The sequence below is a fragment of the Thunnus thynnus genome, chromosome 19 (genome assembly GCF_963924715.1).
Source record: "Thunnus thynnus chromosome 19, fThuThy2.1, whole genome shotgun sequence".
Lineage (NCBI taxonomy): Eukaryota > Metazoa > Chordata > Actinopteri > Scombriformes > Scombridae > Thunnus > Thunnus thynnus.
Window position 1 is genome coordinate 26,413,683 of NC_089535.1, and position 27,339 is coordinate 26,441,021.

Below are 27,339 nucleotides of genomic sequence, written 5' to 3' on the forward strand. Positions count from 1 at the left end.
AAAGTTAGAGATCAGAGAGATTAGAGGAAGAGATTGATCTGCTTCTTTATGATCACAGACTCGTTAAAACAGGTCCGCTCTGAACTCATGATGATGTTAGTTAAGTGTGTGTGTGTGTGTGGGTGTGCGCATGTGAGCCCCCGTGTCTAATGAATCACTAAGTAAAAACTCAAGGAATTCAGGTACAGAGAAAGTTATTGATATCATTTTTGTTGTACGGCCTGAATTTTGCTCTTTTAAGGATACGACCTTGCTAACTACAGGAGAGATTGTCAGGAAATGTCCTGCCCATGTTTCTGCTCCCCAGTGGATGAACCCTCTAGATTTTATTGACTATTATTTTTCCTAAAGCACCACCATCGTGTCAAACTTGAAATTTTTAGCTCCACTGCTGGTAAGGCACTGACAATATCTAAATCATCAGTAAGTTGTTTGTTCTGTCAAAACATTTATGACTGAAGTGAAGATGTTTAAAGAATTTATGACTTTTTTAAAGTTATAATCCTTCAGATTTTCATCATTTCAAACACAGTTTTTGATATGATATATGGCAGACCACTTGTGAAGTATCCACAGTCATCCCACCATATCAAACTACATATCTTCCATATTAAATTGGCCTCTATATAGCTGTTCATTTATATTTGTGACTTGTAATCAAACCTTCTGTATATGTTTGTTCTTAAGCCAAATAAATTCTTACATCTCTAAAAAGTCATATTTCATTTTGTTTAGCTTCTTAAAGTCTGCATGTCATGATTAACTGTTAAGTGATTTGTAAAAACATGTATTTGTTCAGAAACAATTCACGGTAGTAATTTATTGTAAAAGAAACAATAGCACAAGAAATATTACATAGCAAATAAAACATACATAAGTAACCTATTTACAGTTAAAAGTAGGGATGGGTGGGTATTTTAGGGGGCGGGAGGCAGGGATGGTGCGAGCATGTCCTAGGGAGGGTTTTTTCTCTTTCTCCCTTCTTTCCTTTATCTCTTCTCTCTTTTCCCTCCCTTCTAGTCTCCTTATACTTTACCCGAGGTTTGTTGATGATGTTGGGGTGTTATTATTATTATTGTTGTTGTTGTTGTTGTTGTTGTTGTTGTTATTATCATTATTATTATTATTATTATTATTACCCTGGGGGGCCCCAAACTGTCTTGTGTATTATAAAAATACCACTGTAATGTCAGGTGGGGCAACTGCACACTGGACTTAAAGTTACCACCTGGAATGTACACAGCTTGGGGGGGCAGATTAAATGCTCCAAAATATTTTCACAACTAAAGAATTTCTCCACTGATATCACCTTTCTACAGGAGACACACCTACGTACAGATGCCCACATCAGGTTTCATAAACCATGGTTTTCTTAAAGCATGGGTCGGACAAATATTCCATTCCAATTTCAATAGTGAGTCCAGAGACACTGCATAAACCAATCAGTTTCACCCCAGATCACATATCTTCTGACCCTGGTGGCCACTACATTACGGTTAAGCCCAAGTTTTTTGTCTACAATATTTTCCCACCTACCAAATTTGGGCACTCATTATCTAATCCTAGGTGGAGTTCTCAACTGTGTTGTTAACCCAAGCCTTGACCGCTCACAATCCAAGTCTGCCACACCAACAGCAATGTCTAAGACTTTATCAGTGCTTATGGATCAGACAGGGTGTGTTGACCCTAGCGCTTCTATCACCATACTGCTAAAGATTTTTCTTACTTTTCTTCTGTCCATCAAGTCTACTCATGCATTGATTTTTTTTTTTTTTTTGACAGGGCCCTTCTACCTTCTGTCAGATCTACAGAATACACTGCCATAGTAATTTCCAATCATGCCCCTCACATAATAGACCTCTGCCTTCCCTCAGGTTCATATAGGCATCAGGGCAGGTGGAAACTGAATACAGGATTGCTGTAGAACACAGAGCTCTGCAACTATGTATCCACAAACATTGATTTCTTTTTAGAGACCAACAGGTCTGACCAAATATCCCCATCACTTTTATGGGAAATGTTTAAAGCCTTTATCCGTGGGCGTATCATTTCTTTCAGTGCACAGAACAGGGTGTTTTACCACCGACATTGAACCAAGCTTTGATTTCCCTTATACTAAAGAAAGATAAAGACCCTAAATTATGTGGTAGCTACAGACCCATCAGTCTACTCAACAAAGATATCAAACTATCAGCAAAGGTGCTGACTAGCTGACTTGAGACCTGCCTCCACAGTATTATATCGGAGGACCAAACAGGCTTTACTTTAGGTCGTCAGTTATCATCTAGTGTCCATAGATTTCTGAATATAATTTTGTCTCCTTCTGCCTCTCCAACTCCTGAAATGGTCGTCTTGCTGGATGCAGAGAGGATGTTTGATTGCATTGAATGGCAATATTTATTTACAGTTCTACAAAAAATTGGCTTTGGCCCTACATTTATCTCATGGATTCACCTTTGATATTCTGCTCCATTAGCTAGTGTTAAAACAAATTCTGAAATCTCTCCCCCTTTTCCTTTCTCCTGCAGCATATGCCAAGGGTATCCCCTTTCATCCCTATTCTTTGCTTTGGCTATAGAGCCACTGTCTATGGCTCTGAAATCTTTCACATCATTCTCAGGCAAACATTATTATACATTCAAGACCAAGTAAACTGTGTTGACGGAATAGTGAATCTTTTAAAGACCTTCAGAGTATTTTCCAGTCATAAGTTGAATATTGCAAAGAGCGTATGTTTCCACGTCAACCAGTTGACCAATTTAATCCCTCAAGGTGCAATACCTTTCACCTTTAAATATTTAGATGTTAACATCTCACGTTCTCTTAGCTTGCTTCACAAGAATAATTTCACAAAATTGTCTGAGAAGATTAAATTGGACCCTCAGAGATGGGGCATGTTACCTCTTTCACTTGTGGGTCAGATCAAAACAATTTAAATGAACGTGCTACCTCAAATCCTATTTCTTTTTCGGACTTTTCCTCTTTTTTTTCCCCAAATCCTTTTTTAACTCACTTGACGCCACTATACTATCCTACATCTGGGCTGGTAAGCTCCCTATGATCCAAAAAGCAATTCTCCAGAGGCTCAAACAGGATGGGGGCTCTGCCTTACCCAACATGCTGCTGTATTATTGGGCCGCCAAACTCCAAAAGCTCAAAAAATGGTTTCATTCCCCTGACATTAACTGCTGCGTTATAGGAGCCAACTCCTGCACTTGATCCTCTCTTCCTGCATTACTTTTTGTTCCCTCCAAATACACTAGTAACCCTGTTGTATTTTCATCATTAAAAATCTGTTAACAGATTATACATCATTTTGGATCAAAATCTCCCTCCGCCCTCAGCCCTATTTGCAACAATCATGTATTTTTACCCTCTACTTTAGATCCAGCTTATATAGTTGTGCTTAAAAGTTTACATACACTGTCAGAATTTGTGAATTATTGGCCATTTTTTGGAAAATATGACTGATCATGCTGAAAACTTTTCTTTTAGTTAGGGATAGTGGTCAGGTGAAGCCATTTGTTATCACATAATGGTATGTGCCCTTTTTAAATCATAATGATCATTTACCAAATGGCCCTGATCAAAAGTTTACATACCCTTGAATGATTGGCCTGATAATATACACACAAGTTGACATACACAGGTTTAAATGGTTATTAAGGTTAAGTTTCCACACCTGTGACTTGTTTGATTGTAATTAGTGTCTGTGTATCAATGCAGTAGTCAATGAATTTCTTAGCTCTAGAGAGACTCCTGCACATTTCATCATAGGGCTGCACTGACTTTTCTGGATACTGAGTCATGGGGAAAGCAAAAGAAATGCCAAAGAAAAGGAAAAGGATATCCAAAGGTTTGAAAATGCCAATCAGTTGTGTTCAAACTCTGATAAAGAAGTGGAAAATTAAGGCTTCTGTTGATACCGAGCCAAAGTCAGGTAGACCATCAAAGAGTTCAGCTACAACTGCCAGGAAAATTGTTCAGGATGCAAAGAAAAACCCACATGCAACGTTAGCTGAAATACAGGCTTCTCTGCAAAAACATGGCGTGGCTGTTTCAAGATGCACAATAAGGAGGTACTTGAACAAAAACGGGCTGCACGGTCAAGAAACGGTTGCCAGAAAGAAGCTGTTACTGTGCCAATAAGCCATAAAAGAGCCTGCTTATAATATGCCAAACAGCGCCTAGACAAGCCTCAAAACTTCTGGAACAAAGTCATTTGGAGTGATAAGACCAAAATCAAACCTTATGGTCACAACCATGAATGCTATGTGTGGAAAGGAGTCAACAAGGCCTATGATGAAAAGTACACCATCCCTACTGTGAAGCATGGATGTGGATCTTTGATGTTTTGGGGACACAGGGAATTTACTCAAAATTGATGGCAAGATTGCAGTATGTTATCACAAAATACTGGTAGACAATTTGCATTCATCAGCCTGGAAGCTGCGCATGGGACGCACTTGGACTTTCCAACATGACAATGATCCAAAACACAAGGCCAAGTCAACCTTTCAGTGGCAAAAATGAGGGAGGGGCTTTAGCTGGATGAATACTGGTGGAGTGATGCACTGTTTAGGATCAACTCCACTTGCACATGTGCTCATATGAGCCTTATTCAGTTGAAAGTGGTTCACAGGATCTGTTATACTAGGGCCAGGCTGAGGATATTGTTTCCTTGCATGGAAGATTCCTGTATCAGGTACAGACCACACACACATTTTTTTCCCCAAAACTTGCCTTTTTGGACATCTTTTTTGACACCCTTTCTAAGGTTCTTGGCTTTACCCTGACCCCGTCCTCCTTAATTGCTATCTTTGGTGCGTCTCCTATTGAAGGCAGATTTAGCAAATACCAAGCTGACCTCATTGTGTTCCCTACCCTCACAGCCAAACATCGCATATTGCTACACTGGAAGAGTTGTAACCCCCTGGCAAAACTTCTTGGTTAAAAGATTTAATGTCTTTTCTCCACTTAGAAAAAAAACAAGCACACAGTCAGAGGATCTGTGAAAAGATTCGACAGAACTTTTAACTCAATATTAACTCAACTCACCACTTAGGCAGAAGGCAGAATGTAACATTATTCGGAGCCTGACAAGCCTGGGCAAGACCACTCTTCCTCTGGCGGCTATCCTGCTCCTGCCTCCATCTCAGACTCAACCTGGTCAGTGGATGTCTCTGTGGCCGCTGACTGTGCAGTGCTTTCTTCTTCTTTCTGTTTTATGGCAGGTGGCAACCAGCGTTAAGGTGCATTACTGCCACCTACGCCAGCTATGTTAGAATGAATTAATGTTACATAAATACCGACAGCAGCACCGTTTGTCCAGGAGCTTATCCATATTTCAGCACTGACCAGTCAGGAACCAGTAGTAATTTAGTACTGGTTCTTGATACCCATGACTTGTTTAAAGCACCTCAAACTATTTACAGTTGAAAAATTGAAATGGAAGCTACATCCTCATACAGATGAAACTGCTCTCTGTGAAACCCTGGATATAAGATTCTCCAAAAACAACAATTTGGGATGACAAGTGTGTGACCTGAGCCAAGAGTTCCACACTGCCATGCAAATGCTGTCTGTTATCCTCCTCAGCTCCACCTCTTTGCCCATTTTGGATTAGGCAGGAGTTGGGCGGAGTCAGGCACTGCCAAGATGGCGACTGCCGGAGCTGCCCACTTTGAGTTTCAAAACCACTCTTAAGAAACCAATGGGTGATGTCACGGTGACTACGTCCATATTTTTTACAGTTTATGTTTCATGTCATGTGTTCAGTTGATCTGAGTGAATGGGTAAGCTGAGTCATCCTGGGGTAAACCGAAAACGACTATTCGGTATTCCATTCATCCAGGTTACAAGTAAATTTGAATTGTTGCTCCGTCCTTGCTGTTCCTCCAGCCTTTAGAGGTTGAGGTAGCTTCTTCAATTCATCATTCAGTGGGAAAGATGCCTCATCATTTTCCTTGAATGCAAAGCTGGTGCCAGCCACAAGCCCTTCCCAAAAATGTCACTTCAGGCATATGAATGGAGAGGGGGTGGTGTGCCATAAAATTCTTCAATCTCGACCTAAAAAAATAGGACATAATACACTACAGTGGTGCTGTATTAAATTACACAAGATAAGTTAGTCCAGGGGTTCTCAACTGGTCTCACCCTGGGACCTGCATTTTCCCATGGTCATTAAGTCGCGACCCACTTTTATAGAATTCAGTGGTACAGAGGTATGGTTTTCAGCTTGTCTGCCGTTGATTGATCCAGCACCTCTCTTACCATGTCCACGGCAGCAGGTAAAATAAGCTCTTTGGCTATCGTGTGGGGTTTCTTGGCCTTTGCAATACAGTGAGCTATGTGGGAGGATGCCCGGAGAGCTTGTTCTTGTTTGGAGCAAGATGCTGTGAGACACTTCTGTGATGTCCACAGCTCCTGGAGTCGTCTTTGAAAAGACTCCACCTGACTTTTCTTGGCATGCGGGATGTTTTGTTTCTAAAAGACACTTCAGTTCGGATGGTTTCATACTCTCAGTAGCAAACACTTCACTACATATCACACACTGGGGTTTCTGTCCCTTTTTATCCCCAATGTACAAAAATCCACATTTTAAAACTCCAGGTCATATTTGCGCTTTGCCATCTTGCCTCCGAACATCAACACAAACTTAAAGTGAGGGTCAATCAAATGATGGTTACCATGGCTGAAGTGCGAGACTGCTGCATGTCTCTGACGCATGCCTGTCAAAATATTTGTTTTTTCAAAATAAAAAACAATTCCAACATCTGATGCGCATTAAATATTATTTATTTTTGACCAGCTGTCCCACCAGTTGAGAATCACTGAGTTAGTCTATGCTGACCTAATGAGTCATGTAATTTCCTGCACACCCTACCTGCTAAACCCTTCTCTTTCCAGTTGTTGGGGACATGCATGTTGTTTCTTTCTGCCAATCCCAATGCCAGTTCATACAATTTCTTTGGAGTAAGACACAGTTATCTGTAGACTAGCTGGTCAACATAGTGGAGCATTTAGCAGCTAAAGAGCCAGATATTTCCCTCAGGAGAGCAAAAACAGAGCTAAAAGAGAGTAAATATTGGACTTACATTCACCAGATGGACAGAAACACGACTCCAAATGAATAATAATGTTGCTCTATTTCAAAACCTTCATCAGGGAAGTATATACAGATACAGAGGTTAAGTTTTAAGGAAAGAATATGGAGGAAAAAAAGAGGCATCATTGTCTCATTTTAATTTTTATTGGACACAAAGTTAACAACAACACATTTCAACACAACACATGTTTATATGATGAACAGTAGATTCAACCTGTTACATCATGGGAAGCTCATATACATGCTCTACATCTCACACACACAAACACACACACACACACACACTCTTAAATATTGGGAGTTTACTGTACTTATAAACAATAAATACACATTAAAATGAAAACAAAATTAATAAACAATTACATTTAGTGTGAAATTCATAATTTATCGGCAGATTTATCTTTACACTAAATATGAAGCTGCTGAGTCATGTGTCAGAAATGAATGTGTGGTGTTGAAAACTGTAAGCAGACACTTTCCTGTTTTAAAACACAGAATCAGCTGGTCATCGCCCATCAGACATGTTGAAAACTGAGGTAAATCCTTTGTTTTACACAGTCTGAGAGATGGAGTGAAGCTGCTTCAAGTGTTCACAAGACCAAGGAAGAAAAGAGGAGGAAGACGGAGAGAGGGAAAATGGGAGAAGAAAGCGACCTAAAAATTCTCATGTAATTATTTCTTTAATCAAATCACAGGACTGAGTCAATCTGCTGTAAAGATCCATTTATGACTATCAAATGTTCCAACCCTGTAGTTTTTGGAGACGCATAGTTACATTTCATCTTATTTTTCCCTTGCGTTTGAAGAAAAACCAGAAGGTTCTTTTGAGACATTTCGGTTCACTACCTTCACCAAAGATCCTCTTTTTTTTCTGGGTGGATGACCTGATCTTCCTCACTTGTTACTTACTCTTCAGCTCTTCCTCTCTGCCTTCTTCATTTTTCTCACCTTTCCTCCCCCGAGAGGCTGCCAAAAACATACTTTCTCAAACTGTTAAGAGTGGTGGAGAAAACGAAAGATTAAGATCTCAAAGCTGTCTGGACTTGCTGGACTTGACATGTGAGTGAGTGTGTGTGTGTGTTTTCAAATCCGGTCTGACGAGCTGCTGGATATTTTTTTTTGAATAGAGGAAGAACTTGTGAAAAGCTTTGACACGCTCGGGTTTACAGGTGTGTAACGGTGTTAGAAGCTTTCTGACAGCACTAATGAAACTGACAGGAGGAAGGAGAAGAGGGTGGGGAAGGAAGAGTGGAAAAGATAGAAGCAAAGCAAGTGATGTGTCCTTAAAACAAAATTCTTCAAAAATACATCAGCCGCCTCTAAGAGTCACATAAATTAAAGTAAAAACATCTAAACTAACAGTCTGATTCTGACAGAAACTGTCATTCTATAAACTCATATCTCTCTATACATTTACGTATATATTTCTCTCTCTGCATAAAACTTTGAGCACTGAAACAGTGACACCATTCTGAGGCAAAAAAGGTCCTGGCCAACAGTTACGGTGATAATGTGCAAAAGTGTGTCATCTGTAAAGAGTCATGCTGGAAAACTTCCAAGCCAGATTTAAAATTATGTAGTGTGTGTGCTCTGTTGCACCTGTAACCACAGCTAACACTGATGTCACAGTGTACTGACACATCCTGGAGTACACTTCTACTTCGCCGCAGCAAAGTGAGAAGTTGAAGGATTAAAACTTTTAGCTTCTGTTAAGTTGCTCTTTAAACAGGTAATTATGAGGAATGTTTGTAACATTTAAGAGGACAGATGCAGTTTTCTTTTATACTTCAAGAAAATAAAATAAGTATTAAACTGTAAATGTGTCCTAGTAATTACCTCTGTTTCCCTCAATAAAAGGACTCAAGTTCTCTATCTAACACCTTAAGATGCAAATGTTATACTGTGATGTTTTTAATTTTCATCCTGTTTTTCCATTTCTTCTGGTATTTTAACTGGTATCTTAATTCTGGCATTTTAATTTCTCCAACTGGCTGAGGGTAAAAAAAATGACTCAAACGTCAAAAAAAATAATCAAGATTTAAATGTACTAAAAGATTCACTGATCTGAAGAACTAGTCAGTGCCAGGCAGACAGTCACGTTAGCCACAATAAATACACCAAACAGGACAGACACTCACTGTACAAGATAAACACCAGACTACATTACACAGCAGCTCTGATGATATATATATATACTGTATATGTACACATTTTTTATCTGCCCTCCTGAACATCAGATGGCAGGGAGCAGGGTGAATGCAAGAAGAAAGCTGCAAGAAGAAGAGGAATCTTAACATCGATCAATTAAATATGAAGCGTCATCATCTGCAAAGAAACACACAATCCCTCAAAAAAAGAGACTTGAGGGCTTATATGAGGCAAAAAAGAAGCAGCCACTGTTTTTTGTCAAACATCTGAACCTCCAGGAGAGTTTTTACATCCTGAAAGGGACTGTAACTCCAGAGAAACTAGTACTCCTTACATTGCATCAAACCCCACAACCGTTCTTGTTGGACCGTTCAGTGCTGCTGTTACACCCTTAAAATGTAACTGGTATAATGATCTGCCTTATTTTTTTTACTTAGGTGATTTTTCTTATATCTGCAGTGAGTAGTGCTGCACCTCAAGCATCTAAAGTTTACTGTGATCGTGCTTTTAGGACGAGCAGTATGAAGTGAGAATGTGTGTTTACCAGCAAAAATACACTTGGGTGTAAACACATACACACACACACACACACACACACACACACACACACACACACACACACATTTCTGCATGAAGCTCAGAAAGGATGGAAAAGCTTCCAAGGTGCCAGAAGAGTAAAAGCAAACACTGAAGTACTCACACGGGCAAACACACACGTACATGCAGTTTGAAATGTGAAAAGTGTGTACTTGTCTTACAGAGGTCAGAGCTTCATTCTCAATAGTCTACTTGAAATGATTTATTCCAGCAATGAAAAAAAAAATCATGTTTAGTGGAGAGTTTTCAAAAGAATGTCAATTCATTTTTGAGTCACTGTATTGAATCTATGTTCTAATCAGTGTTTTGCAAAATAAATCAACAAATATCTGCAAACATGTAGTAATAAGATTAAGCACGACTACCTGAAATAAACTAAAAGCTAGGCGGGAGGCCAAATGGTTGCAAGTAAAACGATGACTTAAAATAAAGGTGGGACCTAAAATGGTTGCAGCAAGATGGCGACCAAGGGGATCTATGACATCCAGCAGAAACAGCTAATAAATAGGAATGACAAGAAGGTGTAAACAACTAAAAATACATCAACGCAAATCATACTGTAAACAAGCCTTCTATCAGAGCCTTTAAATATCTTACAGTGAGTTTCCTCACAGCAATCACTGTAGGAGATAAAACAAAAAACAATCACCTCTAATATATCGATATACCCGGACCTGATCTGGGTTTTTACTTTTCTGGCCAAACTGCAGTTGGATCATTTCAAATATATATATTCAGGTGAAATGTGTTTTTTAAGACCAACCTTTAAATGAATCCCAGTGAACACCCAAACCTTTACAATCAGCTTCACTCATTTTTTAACTCTTTTTAAAAAAATTGAAACTAAAGTGACCATTTGGTGAATTAATTCTGCAGCTTTTCAGTCTCAGGCTCAAGAGCAAAAACCCTAAGAACAGGACAAGGTCTGTCAGATAATAGAACAGGAGCTCAGCTGGAGATACAGATCTGGATTAGACCATGAAGCGGTGTTCCTTGCCATCATGGGCCATCAGGATGACATTGCGGTTGGAGGTCCAGATGAGGCGGGCAAGCTTCAGGTGATTTTGGGAGCCTGGAGACGCCGGCTGCACCGGAGGAACCTGGTAGGTCTTAATGCAGCGGAGCTGAGGGGCCGAGTTCAACATCCCAATGCTGCCCAGCAGACTGGTGTTCATCTGAGGAGGGCAAACAACACTTCAATACACTGTCCTTCAATCAATCAATACTTCCAAGCCTGTAAGATGACAAAGGTCCATCAACAGTTACTGGAAAACTTCCAACTTACAAAAAGCAGCAAATTATCACACTGGACAAACTGGAACCAGCATATATTTAATATTTTTACATATAAATGGGTTTTTAAAAGATGATCAAAATTGATAGTGCTAACATTGAGCAGAAGCTAAAGATTTCATTGTGTAGAAAACTGATGAAGCATTCAGCGGTTTAAATCAGTCCACTTTCAGTTTCAGTTTGGGATAAATTCAGTAATTATGGCGGCATCACTGAGGACATAATTAAAAGAACATTTTGAGATGGAGAAAAAAACTACTCTGGAACCTCCCACTATGCAACTCTAATATGGTTTGAACTTCAGTGTGTTCATTGGACCTATTGCTCACTGTAAGACGCTAAGTAATGACCAATTTATACTTTCAGCAAAGTGTCCACAAGGGTCTGTATGAAGTAGATTTTGTCATCTGCCAAAGCACACATTTGATGTAGTAAAAACAGAACCGTGTGTGCTGGCCTGTTGTCAGCATCAATGTCCATTTTGGAGTTACATTATATGTTTACTAACAACTAATGTCCACATGGCACAGCAAGAAGGCTCTGGGTTTGAACCCACTGGCCGGCTGAGGCCTTTCTGTGTGGAGTTTGCATGTCCTCTGGGTGCTCCGGCTTCCCCCCACACACCAAAACCATGCAGGTTAGGTTAACTGGTGACTCTAAATTGCCCGCAGGTGTGAATGTGAGTCTGAATGGTTGTCACTGTTCTCACTGTGACTGACTGGTGACCAGTCCAGAGTGTACCCTGCCACTCGCCCAGTGCAAAATGTTATTGGCTCCAGCCCCCCCACAACACTCCAAGAGGATAAACATTATAGCTAATGGATAGATGGAGGGAATGGATAATTTCCACATAAAAACTTGTTTGAACTTATAAAGAGCTGGTGCAACTGGCTCCAGGAACTTAAGAAAATTTTTAAAAAAGTAATAATTTCATATTGATCCACTTGTATTGTCATCTACCTTTATGTTAATTTCACATAAAACAGATAAACCTATCAGACAAATCAGAACTGAAACTTTCGAGCATTTTAACCTGCTTTATCTTCCCTACTCTGATGGTACTTACAATTGATTCTATACAAATCGTACTATTGAACATTTAGACCCTTAACACCAGTTCTTGTGAGTAGGGGAGCTGCTGAATCCTCTGAGGAAACATTGAGTTTAACCCGTGAGGCTTCTGTCGCTGCGTCCTGCCAAGAAGCGAAGCCTGAAACTAGACACAGCTAGAGTGTGTGTGTGTGTGTGTGTTTGTAGGAAAAACACAGCGAGGAGAAACTCTATCGTTTCCTGAGACAACACTGCCCCTCCCTCTCTCTCTCTCTCTCTCTCACACACACACACACACACACACACACACACCGACAGAGCGTCTGCCAGCTCATTACCACAGCAGCCGTCTTGCCGGCGTGCTAGCAGCGGTTTATGCTTACAGTAATGCCATTAGTGTGTGTGCGCGTGTGTGTGTCTACAGACAGTCATGTCAGAGGTTGTAAAGACCTTTCATTCAAAATAACAGTTCTGGGAAGAAGATAAGAAGTGTGAGCCTGTCTGTGTGTTTCACATCTGTGTATCATGTATGAGTGCTGTCAGCCACCTGACTTTGTATTATTTATTATTGCTTTTGTGCATTTTAACTTTTTTGTTAATAAATAAGAATGAAATTAAATAAAATACAAAACATCCAAAATATGTAAAAAATAAAATATATGAAAAATACACGAAGTGAATAAAGATACAGGCAAATATTGCTCAGCTTGTCAATACATAGTTTAAGTCATTGATTTGTACTTTAAAGCAGTTACATGGAATCTTCATTTCAAGAAGTCCATGAATGAACTTCAAAATCTTTTTAAGGTCCCTACATTTTCTCTACAAGACTACAGTTTTTTCCAGAATTATTAAAAATATACTCAGTAGTTGGTGATTAAAGGATTAATTTGTCTGATGATTCTTCTGGACACAAATCAAAGTCAAACCAAGTGTCAGAAATATAAATGGACATAGAAATGTCTAGTGTACCTGTGGGTGTGTGTGCACTATGCACCCACTAATTGATTGAATATACGTAACAAAAGTTACTGATACAAAATTAACACGGTAGCTACCTGATCCAAAATGCTACAGACGTTACTGTGACAAACAAACAATAACTCCATGAAATAAACTGAAACACCCAAATTCAACTGTGTTTACTACAACAGAAAGATATCACCTGTGATAGTTGAATTTAAAACGTTCTAAGGTCTACAAATGTAATCTTTTGAGACTTTCAGACCTCTGAAGAAGCGTGAGTGTGTGAGACAGATGTAGTAAGTATGCATCTGCATTTGTGTGTGTGTGTGTGTGAATGAGTGTGTGTCATTTACCTGCCAGAAGGAGATGTGGCTGTCAGCGTTGGAGTATGTTGCTAGGTAACGGCCATCAGGTGCAAACGACACAGCTGTGATTGGGCCCTTATGACCGTGGATGTTCTACAGAGAGAGACAGAGGACCATTAAGAACATTGAAGTAGACTCATTAAAACAAATCAACATTTTACTGAAGCTGAGCTCTTCAGCTGAATGAATGACAACTCTTCTACAAACCGTCCCTTCTGGATTTTACATACACAGTTTTCATCAGTGAAGAGTTTTCTTTCACATCACTGTGTGTTTGCAATAATAAGGAGATTTGGGGTCAAATACAGTGAAAAGAAAAAAATAGAGATAACTGGAAGCTCCCTGCTTACAGAAACTGATGTACATGAACATGTGAATCAACAGAAGATACATAATAATAACCAAACAGAAAGAAAACTCTGGACGGTTTTCATTGAAAATACTTTCTACCAAAAAAGGAAATGGAAAGACGCAAATATGGCAACAATTTTAAGTGAATATTATTACCAGTATTGTGAAGATGGTGTTGCTGTGAGTAATAAAGACTTTATGAGGCTACTAGAAATGAATGGAGACAAGAGATCATGAAGATTGAAATGCAAACAACTCATGAATTTCTGAGGTGCATGTTGAAGAAGAGTAGGTGGACACACAGTTCATAGTTCCCCTGTGTGACCCAGGCTTCACAGGTTTATGTCTTTTGTTTCAAAGCCTTAAACGTCTACTGTGATAGCCGATGCTGCTGAGGATACTGTGCCTTAACTCCTCCTCCTCCTCACACCTACATGTCACATCCAAAAATCACATTGAAGACTTGGCCTCTAGTTTCTCTGTGGAAAACTAGTGGTAATGGCCAATAACAAAGCAGCGGTGGATGTGTTCTCCAATTTGTGCTGGTTCACACTGCTGAGCCGGGTGTGTTGATGCTGATGAAAATTCCCCAAACTCTCCCTGTTATCTGGAGAAACTCTGGAGAAGACGCACAGATACTCTGCTTGATACAAGATAAACAATAATAATAAATGTGTTGTATAAACTCACTAAATCACTAAATGTGGATGAAATTTTAACTAAATATAAATAAAATCATGAGGTATAAATATAATACTGATGAAAGAAAAATATGGTAGGAAAATATTCAAGTCACTACAAGAATCCAAGTTTGTTAAACTCAGTGTGAAGTGATATTTGAAGTTGCTATGGAGATATTGGAAAATCACAGAAATATTATACAGGACCAGAAATGATGAAGTTAGTCAACTAGTGCTAGAGTTTTTGTTATGTTTCAGTGCTTGCTGATAGATTTTTTGTTTTTTTGTGTAGTCCTGCTGGATAATAGAACTCATGAGATATATTTAGCATACTTAATAAACAATTGCATAATTAGGCTTATTTAACAGACCTGGATTTGTGTGAATAAGCCATTCAATCAAATGAGATCATAGTGGACATGTTTCATTATTTTAAGAAGATGCAGCGAGTGTTTCTCTGATTTCTTATAGATAAAGTTAATGATGAGGTTTCATGATATTAGTAGCTGAGATGGTTGGTGGAGGGACAACCCACACAGATCATATCTTTATTTTTAATTAGCTCCACCTTTTCAGTCTCATTACTGTTATTTTTCCACATACCACTGCTGGTCTTTCCACCAGCACAACCCACCACACCACACCACCATGAAACTAGAAGCTCATGACTTTTCCATCATGCACTCAGAGTGTCCTGAACTCTTCCTGCTTTACTCATTAATCTGTACTCAAGTAGATTTCTTCTGACATCCCCTGTTATTGAGATATGTTTCTGAATGCTATAATATTCCAGGGTTTTCATGTCTTTGGTGTTATTGGTATTGTTGACAGGTACTGTACTGTGCCATAAAAGTGAGTGTGAGTGTGTTGCTCTGTATGGCCCAAGAATGTGCCACGATTTCATCAGTTTATGAAGTGTTATTGAGGTTTTACAGAACCTTTTCACATATGAAAAAGTGACTGGAACAAATCACCACTTCACAATGTTAAAGTATGTTATAAAAAGAAAAACAACCAAAAAACCTCAAGCGTATCTCAAGCAACTTGTCACCAGATCATTCCTCATCAACCGCAGAAGCTAAAATCACAGCAAAACTTGACTTTTCCAAATGATTCCCTCAAGCGCTGGATCCAAACTGCAGCTCCAGGTTCAAACCCACTCTCTTCAATAAATTCCGTGATAAAGACGAAATGAAGAACAAATTTTGGTCCTTGTTGAAATTTCATCGAGGCGTCTCAGAAAAACTTTGCTTTTCTCGTGTGCCGCCCACATTTTTCTTGACAGTAAGTGTTTGCTTTGGATGAGATAATTCCATCAGATGAGGAGCGGCTTCTGGTCCAACAGATGCTGCCGTTCGCCTTCAGAACTCAGGGGACAAAATAAAGCGACGCTGCGCCGTGTGTAACACAATAAACTGTCCCACCAGATGCTGGGTGTGTAACGCAATAAACGCCCTCCCAGAATTCTTCACCCCGCCTCTGTCTGCGACTGGGATTACAAACTCTCACCTCCAGATGAGATTAAGACGCATTGCCTCAGGCGCCCGGACCCTGAAATAATAACCCGTCTGTAGCGATTAAAGAAGAAAAAAAATAATAACGCAATGAAATGAAAATCTCATCTTTTTAATTCGTTCTCTCCCTCCTTCTTTTAGGGGAAATCCTATTAGATTCCAGCTGTGTTGGCTGACAGAAAAGCTGAATTAGTGTGATTTCTCTCCAGCTTTCCATCCTGTCTGCCTCTTTCCTTTAAACCCTCTCTCACCTCTTCATGAATCCTTTCATTCCTGCCTTTAACCTTCTTTCCATCCTTCACCTCTTTCTTTTCCATTATTTCCTCTTTGGCGAGATCCCAAATCACATTTCCCATCACTACTATCATTAAAGGTAACGGAGTGGACACAGTCTGTCTGCAAACATTCATCAGCTCAAACCAATGAATGTTTTAGCCTAAACTGCTTTTTCAAAAAACCTGCATTCATTACATTCACTCATTCATTTGGCAGATGCATTTGTCCAAAGCAACCAATTTGGGGTTTAGTGTCTTGCTCAAAGACACTTCAACATGTGGAGCATGTGACTGACTGACTTGTTCTAACATCTGGGCTACAGCTGTCAGGCTGATCTATAAGTGGCACTTGACACTTCTGATGTGAACTCTCAACTTTTTTCTTCAAGTCAACAACTGGGACTCATATTCAAAATACTTAATAATCCTTTCAAATGCCATAGAACCTGCAGCACTCGCACACACACACAGACAAACACACACACACACACACACACACACACACACACACACACACACACACACACACACACGTGATGGAAACTATAAATATTAAAGTGGGACACAAAGAACTGTGAGATGGAAAATGATACTTAAGTAAATGGAATAATTTAAAGTAACAGAAACACTTTAAAATAAAATCATTAATTCATAACCCTAAAACAGAATCAGGGAATCAAATTATTTTCAAATTGTAATTAATTTATTTGCTGGTTAAAAGCCAATGTAATTAACTGATTTGGTATAGCTATATTAAATTGATCAATTTATTGATTTGTCTTTTAAAAGTTGCTAAATTCTACTCTGGTGGCTCCATACAAGGCCACCTGATTTGAAATATAAGACCCATTTTGCAGATGTGCAAGAACAGCATGCCAAGAGAACATTGTCAGAGCTCTATGATTGAATTACTTCATTGGACTGTTTTGACACAATTGTAGAATATGTGATGAGGTCATTTGAATATTGTAAGACTTTCTGAGGACCTGAAGACAACCAGGTGAAAGAAAAAAACCAAAAAAGGGGAAAAACTGTTTGTTTTAGAGAAAGAAAGCACGAGAGAGAAACAGGATGCAGAGTAGAACTGTTTAATGTGCATCAAATATTGATGCTTTCATATATATTATGATCAGGGTGTGTGTGTGTGTGTGTGTGTGTGTGTGTGTGTGTCACGGTGGACTGCCTACCAAATCAATCAGCCTATCAGAGAGCAGTGAAGCACACTGAAACCATTTACAGCACTCTGTACTTCAATACACCTGACGCCTGGGGACAGCGCTGTGTGTGTGTGTGTGTGTGTGTGTGTGTGTGTGTGTGTGTGTGCGTGCGCGCGTGTGCGTCTGTATTTCACACAGAGAGCTTGTCACATTTTATTCCCGACCCCCATGACTAAGACTGACAGCTCTTAAACTCCGCCTCCCCTGTGACTGATAACCAATGTTAACTAATAGAAGGTTTTTTTCACAGACAGCTGAGTCATTCACAGTTCATGTATTCATTTATTTTATTTTATTTTAATTTATTTCTGTATCCACCATCAGGGGGAGCTATAATAAAGGCAAATTTAGTTAAAAACTCACAAACCATACGTTGCTTATTCAAATACTTTTTTATTGATGTGTTCACTACATTGAGCCTATCCAAGCTTACAAACACACATGTCTTAAACCACCTGATAAGGCCTTATTCAGCAATGGACTCCTAGTCGCTCTGAGTAGTTAAACCCTTAGTTCCAAGATGAGTCAGGGACTCAGAACCCAGTCCCTGCTTGCAGGTCTAGCTAGCATTTTAGCATGTTGCAGCTCAGTGCTGTGTCAAGATGGATTAGAGTTAGCAAAGTGAAGTTGTTTTAATGAGAGGATGCTAACAATGCTAGCATACACGCATAGATAACATTACAGTTATACATCTAACCCAGTTGTTTTTATTTGTTATCTTTCAGTAGGGAATGCTAACAACTGGTTACAGATAGTGCAACAGTTGTATAACCGAGTTGGCTTCAATTGGGAATGCTAACAATGCTAACGAGTGAGTGTAGATAGCGCTACAGTCACAGTTAACTTAGTATGTTGATTTCAATTGGGAACGCTAACGCAACAAAACCCTGTTGAAAGCAACAATGTTGACAATATAGACGAATACAGAAGTTGCTGGATGTATGTAAGAGGCAGAGTCTGGTGTTGTCACCTGGATGAACACATATTTTAGATTAAATAAATCAATTACTGTATTAACTATATGTCATTACATCAGTGAATTTTCACATTAAATTTTCCATTGTATATACTGTATATGTATGTCTATGTATGTTTATGAAAATTAAGATGACGATTAGATTATTAGAAAAGTTGTGGAGGGGCACAGAAGTTCATTTTGTGGTCGGTGGCCAATGACCAATCCCCTGCTGGTTATGACCCCGTGACATACACTGCTAGAGGGGACATTGTTACCTCCTCAAAAATGTAACTACATACCTGGAGACTGCAAGAACTGTGATTTGTCAGCTTTGGCTGCTTGTGTTTTCTCCAAGTTTAGGTGTAGGTTGTTGATATTATCTTATACGTATATATCAGTTATCTTATACGTACTCTTAGCGACACACATCTAGCAAAGCCATCTACACTGCAAACCTGTACCTAACCCCTTGTGTCACACATGAGTTCAACTGAAGCCTGGACAATAGGTGATTTCAGCTTATGGGGGGCTACACTGGTTGACTTCCTATGGGATGTAGTGAGGGAGGTGCTAACCCTGCTAACCCTGAGGCACAGCTACACCTTCAGTAACACAACGTTTCCTCTGGTTCCAGTAGTTACAGAAAGAAACAGATGCAGAGAGAAAGATCAGTCAGATTGTTTCTTTGTGTTCAATTAGTAGACTCAGAGTCTGTTAAAGAAGCAGAGCAAGCAGCTGGACACACACACACACACACACACACACACACACACATAGAGAAATGCAGCTGACAAAGGCCTGTTCACGGAGGCTGATCAAAGCTGTGGCAGATGGTCATGCAGGGACTAGCTAGCTACGGTTGGACACACACACACACGCACGCAAACGCACACACACACACACACACACACACACACACACAAATGAATTATAAACAGAAACTCTGCGTCTTCCCTCATCCCCGTCTTCCTCTCCTCCTCACACCCTTTCTTCTTACTTACTTCCTGTCCCCTTCCTCCCCTCCTCTACCGTCTCCTCTTTGCCTTATTTAACCTGTACTTCCTCTCTAAGGCCATCTCTCCTTGTCTTCCTCCTCCTCTTTCTTCATCCTCCGTTTCATCCTGCTCTCCTCCTCTCTAATAAACTGAAACAAATCAAATCATTTAAGTTGCATTTTCTCTTTCAAACTGCTTAGAATCAAGACCGCGTTTAGCTATTTAAATATAAAATATAAAATCACAAAAGGATCACCCGGATTTCATGTTGCATTTTGTCCAGAAGTTTCTGAAGTGATGTGACAGGTTGTTATGGATGTGTTAAAACTTTATTTCCATGATGAAAACTGGTCTTTTTCAGCTGTCATGAATATAAACAGCTTCCACAAGAACCTGGCTTTTGTTAAGAGACATGGCGTACAATATGATGAGCTAGTGCATAAACATGGGCCTAATCTTCATAAAAATTCCCAGCACAAGGGTTTATCCATACAACACAAACTGTAAGGTGTCACTTACCCACATGACATTTGTGAGTCGTGATGTTTTCCTAAACTGCAGTAAAAGTCTGTCGCTCGCAGCTTTATGTCTTATCGCCTCTGTCTGTTTCTGTTTTTAAAAGCACTTCGCAGATTTAGGATTGTTATTGTAGTCTCCCGCCCTAACTGATGCTGACTCGAGTGACATCACTTGAGGCCATCAGATTTCACACAGCTTCCTCTGGAGCCATAACAGACTTTATACTACTTTTTTTGACATATGCAGTAGCACTCCCCAACATCTGGAAACAGACTTTGATGTGTAAAATTGGTGCAGTTCCCCTTAAACATCAACAGCTCCTTGTGGTATTTAAAACTGATCTGCTGACAAAAAAAGGTGTAGACAAATGCTCATATCTTTAACATAGATCTTTATGGATCAAGGAGTTTACAGACCCTAATGTTGTTGATAAAAGCTACAAGTAGATGCTTCACTATAAAAACTGTCTGATAACTAGACTGTAATGTTGCCTGATTGTTGATTGAGATAAGCAGAATGGTTGAGTTGACCTTTATGAAAAAAAATTTGTGGCAGCCAAAACCTCAGCAAAAGTTCCAATAAATAACAGAATCAATATAAAGGATCATAATGAATAAAACCTAAAAGATCCAAAAGACTCAACCCTATTAATGAAGCTGAAATTAAACAATTCAAACACATCGAGCACGCACACACATGCACACAACATTCCTGCAAAACCATTATCTATTAAATGTTAATCACTGCAAATAACACACAAAGGAAAAGTCTCCTGTCATTACACTGTGCACACAAATATAAACACCTACACACACACACAATCAAACTAGATGTTGGGTGAACAGGGGCCAGTGCTGTTATCAGATATAAATGACCCCCTCCACCAGACTAGACTGCTCAGGTTACTGCAAATCAATACACAGCAAATTACCAACGCACACACTCACACAGAAATACACACAAACATAAACAAACATAAAGGCCAGCAGCACAATCAAACACATCCACCACACAATCACACGTACTGTATGATCAAATATAAATGCGTACAAAGACAAAGCTGTGATTAAGAGAGTCATTGCTTCATTATTAATCAATTACTGAGGCAACAAAACTCCTCGCCTCTCCTTTCTCCTCGTTTACTCCCCTCTTTCCAACTCTCCCCTTGTTTCCTCACATCTCTTCCTTTCTCTTAGAAGGTAATCACTCCTTTTCATGGACGGATAGAAAGATTTAAGGATACAGTAGGAGAGGAGGAAATGAACAGATTAAAGGAAAGGTAGAAAAATGATGAAGGCTAAAGGCCATTACACAGCAGGAACGTGACAAATAAACGGCACAAACACCTGAAATGCTCTAGTTCGCATCAAAACTATTCATATCGGCAGCAATACGAATTTGCAACAGAATTTGAGACAGCTCGTTCTGCTGTCAGTCAGCCTGGTGGAGACAGTTTGTCCAGCCACTGTCCTCACAGCTCCCCAGGATCTGCTGCTGACAGACAGCTGCTTCTGTGGACAGAGACACTGAACGCAGGTCGGAGTTGATGCGGACTGAACGGATATAACACTCTCCTCTTCGTTTGTGGAGTGAAGAGGAGGAGGACAAGATGATGATGATGATGATCTCCAACCTGTGTTCAGCATCTCTGTCCACAGAAGCAGCCGCCGGACAAACTGCCTTCACCAGGCTGACTGACGGCAGAAACTTACTGAACCAAAACAGTTTAGTTTAGTCGACTCCACAGGAAGGAATCCACAGTGTTTGTATTTATAAATACATGATGATGATGCATATGATGATATATGAAACATGAATCAATATATTGATTCATTGGCTTTATTTCCCAGCCCACCATACAGGGATTAAAGCAAGGAAAGATTTGTGAGCCTGAAAAGTTATCCAGGAGGAAATGTGCATAAAGTATTGAATTAAACATTATATGAATTTAAAACTGCTCTATGCCTGAAATCAGGCCTGATACCTGAGAACTTTAAGTCCTGCACCATAGCGAACGAGACTACGTGTCTGTCTGCAGTGAAACAGGCGAGCTCACAGACAGACTGGGAGCCTTGATCAATCACTGCAGATAGGATAAATAATTTCAAAAAACATACAGCAGGATATTTGCGTATCATGTCAACACCCCACATGGACTTTCACGATAAAGCTGTCTGTGCAGATTACACTTCATGAGCGGTTGATGCTTTTATTTGCTGTGTGAAAGCTCTGAAAAATCAACCTCATTCTGGAAAAAAAATGATGTCGCTTTTTCACCATGTAATGCTCATGGTCTGTGTGAAAGTATTCATGACAAGAACAAAAAAATATATTGATGTGTGAATTAATTGCACTAAAAAAACACCCCCAGTGCATAAAGACATTAATTCTTGACTTTGGTATCTATCTGAAACTAATCAGTTGCTGAGGTTTTCCTTTGTGTTGTAATCAAACATCAGAGAGTTTTTAATGTACCTGACATTTTCCCGTGCGAACATCGTAGAGGGCCACTGAACCTTGGCGAGCTCCGACGGCGATGCGATGACTGCGGTCACAGTAACCAACCATGTAGAACCTGAACAAGAGGAAAACAAACACATTAACACAACACACACAGAGACTAACATTCAACCAGGCATAATCTAACAATTTCACTAAGAAAGAGGGAAGAATTCAAGAGACAGAGTTAACAATAATGGGTGATACCTTTGCTTCCAGTAAAACAAACATATTATACTATTAAGTAAGATTGCAAAGAGATAAAGCACACAGATTTTGAATGCTTTGCAAAATCCCACATGGCATGGGAGGCAGAAATTTACTCAAAAATAAATCTGGGATTTTTAGATGCACCAACGCCAAAATGAAGAAAACAATCAAAAAAAGACAACTTGTAATGGGTGCCAAAGTAGATGGTCTAATAGACCTAATTTGGCCAGATAACACAAGAGTCCCCAGGCACTGCCTTTCTTTTAGTCCCCTGTGGCGCAATTAGATGGTGGAACAGTGACTGAAACCCCTTCCCCCTCAACCTTTCCAGTGTTGGGATTGGGAAGGCTGCGTCCGGCAATATTTCTAACTTTCTGAAACTGACAATCTGACATTGACGGCCACTTCACGCAGCTATAGGACAGGTGTGTGGAGGTGAGAAAGCATGCAAAGTTCAAGCTTTTTCCCACCTTCAGAACAGCTACACATTTCTCTTCTGTCAGAAGACACAAACTAGTTCTTGTTGAGCATACCTCTGCTATTAGGCATCAGATGAGATTTGTCATTTGATATCCCAACATTTGTGGATAGCTGATCACTGCCTGCCACTTCTTTCTTCATGTTAATGAAGAACCATTTCACGAAGTGGGCAGTGTCACAAATGCCCCAACAGCAGCCTGAAACAAAACATGGGCCCCAACCCTCAAAAACACAACCAGCACCACTGTGAGTTCCTCAGACAAACTATGAGCGTGTCTCCTGAGCCTCAGCTCGTGAGGAAGCCTTGCTGTTTAAATATAAGAGCACACAGGCTTCTCTTGAGCCTCTGGTTTGAGCAAAGGTGTAGCTTGTAATTAAGTTCAGTGGGAAAAAAATGGTATGGTAATGGTATTGCTACTGGGAATTAAATAAGTGGAGTTCAAACTTTCATTGAATGCTCTAAATATTACACATCATGTACCTGTGTTGTTGTTTTTTCCCCAAAATTTAAAGTAAATATCACAAAAACTGGATCACAATTGTTACATCAAAGCCAAGAGGCGACACACATTAATATATTCACACACCACCAACCACACACAGACTGAGATGCTTCAGCCACATGCCCTGAGGCTGATATCTGTCAACTGTGAGTTGACCCCTGACCTTTGACATCAGTGCGGACACCCAGGGGTCAACTTGCCTTAACTCCTCCCAAATTCACCCCCCACTCACCTTATAAGGAAATGTGTTGAGGCTTGTTAACACACCCATACACACACACACACACTTACTTGCAAATAGCAGGGAAACACTCCTGCAGCCCTTTCTTCTTCACCAGAGAACCTTCAATACAGTACATGATGATATCCATCACCTGAAGAAGAGGAGGAGGAGGAGAAGGAGGAGGAGACAAGGAAGTGGTGATTCACTGACTGGTTGTTCAAACTGTTGTATTGCACTTATGGAAAATGAAACATTTTTCAGAGATGCTGATGCTATCTTGTTTGTAGTTAGCAATATAACATAATATGTAACGTTGTTTACCTCGACGAGCAGATCCACAACGTCTCCAGGCATCTTCTCTATCAGGATGTCGATCACTCGCAGTATCTCAGTCTTGGCTCTGGCCAGAGTGGTGGTGTGAACGTTTTGCTGGGACTGAGAGTTTGCCTGGGCTGCGTTGAACCGATGAACCTGGAAAACAAAAACATATATGTACTATCTGTTATTACTGGAGGAAGAATGTACTGTATGTCTTTGACATTACACAAAGAGAATCATACTGCATTTGAGACCGTTATATGAAGCGGTGGTTTGGATGTTTGAATGGTTCAGTCTCACCTCTCTTGCGATGGTGGTGATGAAGGCGGGCGGCCGGGCGGTGGCAATAAGAGAGAGGGCGTGGCGGGCCGAGCGAGCGGAATCTGCTGGCGGATTGAGCGGCAAACCCATGGTAATACTGTCGAGAGAGACAGACAGACATTTTTAAATCTAAAATACAGACAGAAACAGATTATATATTCTTTTTAACATGTTTGAGACAAACCAACATCGAAAGCACAAAATTCAGTGAGGAGAGAAAGGGTGAGAGGACAACAAAGGTGACAAAACATACTGAGATCATGAGTCCTCAAACATATTGGTTCCTACTGAAAAAATATATCTTTCACAACTGTATAGTTCCATTTTCAGAAAAGGCTCGGTAACTTCCTGAAACAGCTGGACAGCTTAGTTTTCAGCAACAGTAGTGAAAAGCAGAGGTAGGAGAAGGTAATTGTTTTGCTGGTCCAAAGTGAGTTTCGAGTCATTGTGCAACCTTTACAAAATGTCATTTAAAATGTTGAGACAGAAACAATATATTTGCAGAAAAAAATGTTTTGAAAATTTGAATTCAATACTTTCAAATAGATGTAACATTTAAATTCAAACTGATCAGATGTGTCTTATTTTATTCCATGAAACAATTACAATCATTTGTAATTTTTAAGTTTTGCATGTTGCCGTCCGTTTATTGGCTTTACATCTGGATATCTTCATAACCATTATCTTTGCTAAAAGTGTCATCTGTCTTCTCTGCCAAATACATCTTTCCCTCCTGCTCATGCATCCTGACTGGCTGCAGTCAAAGTTGTTAGTAAAATGAATGGATTCTGTACACTTTTTTTTTGAAACTGGTGTCTAAGTCAAAAACGAGATGTTTTTTGGATTTTGTTGAGTAAAATTTTGAGTCAGATTCATGACTTCAGTCTGACCGGAGTAACACGTCTGAAAAACATTTGTTGGGGACTTTTCAGCAGCTGATTAATACACATTAGATGCTCTGGTGAGTATTTCGGGCAGCAGGATGCTGTGCGTGGGATTGACTAAAATTAATTACAGTGTGTGTGTGTTCATGGTGATGAAGGAATATTGTGCAACAGTGTGACTCACTGATGTGTTTTTAATAGTTTTTTGGATTATTGACACAGAAGAATACTATATGTTGGATACACACACAATACTTGTTAGTAGGACTGATACATTATTGGTTTTGGTCTTTTTATGTGATTTGTTAACAATAAGAAAAATATACAAAATATCCCGACTTATTCTTTAAAGACAGGCTTAAAAAAATCAAGAGCGGATGAAAAAGAGACATTTAAACAGACAATTTTTAGAGAGAGGAAGAAACCAAGATTAAATGGAGAAAAGTGGCAGAGAGAGAGCGAGAGAGATCAAGCCTTACTAATATATGGAGTGAAGAGATTAGCGGGTAGCTTATAATGTCAAGGCCGAGTCAATGGGAGCCATTCACCAGACGACGGCATAATGGACTCCCACAATGCAACAGGAATTAGACACACACACACACACACACCCTAACAGCTGGCCACACACCCCTCTGTGTGTGTGTGTGTGTGTGTGTGTGTGTGGGTGTATGCAAGACAGAGAGAGAAAGAGAGAGAGAGGGGGCGAGCGAGGCCACCTTGTTAACAAATGACTCTGGGGAGAGAGAGAGAGGGAGGGAGTGATGGGTGGACGGATGGCCGAGCTGCGCGATTCATCTCCTCTGATTACAGATCACGGCTACAGATCTTGTAATTAATACTGGTAATATATTGGCAATATATCAGCAATATTGAAATGTTTAATTTCGTTTAGAGAGGTGGCTGTAATTGGAAACAGTCGTAATGTTGATATAAGGCAGCGGGAGTGCGGGGAGCTAATTGTACCGACAACCACTGAGGTTAATAACCAACGTTTAGAACATGTAATGAAATAATCTGGGTTATCATTACAGTCATAGGAGAACACACACACATACACACACACACACACACACACACACACCAGCGTCATTGTGGTGATTCAGTCTACAATGTGAGGTTTACAGTGAAAAACTGGAAGTTCTCACAATGAAGAAGCGAGATCCACTTAATGATTTTTTACACTTAATGACTTAATAAATAATCAATTATCAAAACTATCATCAACAAACTTTCAATAGACTAATTAGATAGCAACTAATTGTCCTCACAGCCTGACAGAAACAAAACGAAAAACAAAAACTAGTCATTTCCAGAAAATAATTAGTCAAACTAAAACTATAACCAGCTGAACTGTCCTGGATTCTGAGTTCAGGCTGAAACTTATACTGCAGCTGACAACAAACACACACACACGCAGGATTCAGTGTGTGTGTGAACCTGGCAACATGACTGCATTCACAGCCAATATCACACTGACATTATCCAGTCAATACTGAGTCACACACACACACACACACACACACACACACAGCGAGGACTGGAGGTATTGATTTTTTTGTGTGAGGGAGGAGTGAATAACCTCAGTCACATGATGAGAGTTGCTGCTGCCAGAAACCCAGACTGTGTGTATATATATATATATATATATGACTTACTGACTGTTGACTGACTTACTGACTGTTGAATGACTGACAGGTTTAGGCTCAGACTCACTGACTGGTTTACTCAGTGAGTTGCAGGCTGGGTAACTGGATGGTTTACTAGCAGACTAACACACTTGTTCACTGACAGACTCGGTGGCTGGTTTACGAACTGACTTACTGACTGGTATGTTGGAAGGTTTATTGTCTGACTGGTATTAT

General features: G+C 39.8%; 1 protein-coding gene across 3 annotated transcripts in view; it reads right to left on the reverse strand.

Annotated features, from left to right (window-relative positions):
• Nucleotides 1-7,233: 7,233 nt before the first annotated feature.
• Nucleotides 7,234-27,339, reverse strand: part of LOC137171353 (WD repeat-containing protein 7) — a 110,582-nt gene continuing 90,476 nt past the window's right edge. For all 3 annotated transcript variants that reach the window (XM_067575324.1, XM_067575325.1, XM_067575323.1), the window contains 6 exons: nucleotides 24,570-24,687; nucleotides 24,273-24,422; nucleotides 24,020-24,102; nucleotides 22,512-22,611; nucleotides 13,516-13,620; nucleotides 7,234-11,028 (listed from right to left, as the gene is read on the reverse strand). In XM_067575324.1, coding sequence (XP_067431425.1) covers nucleotides 10,825-11,028; nucleotides 13,516-13,620; nucleotides 22,512-22,611; nucleotides 24,020-24,102; nucleotides 24,273-24,422; nucleotides 24,570-24,687 — 760 coding nt within the window. In that variant the 3' untranslated portion in view covers nucleotides 7,234-10,824. The remainder of the gene's footprint in view (nucleotides 11,029-13,515; nucleotides 13,621-22,511; nucleotides 22,612-24,019; nucleotides 24,103-24,272; nucleotides 24,423-24,569; nucleotides 24,688-27,339) is intronic.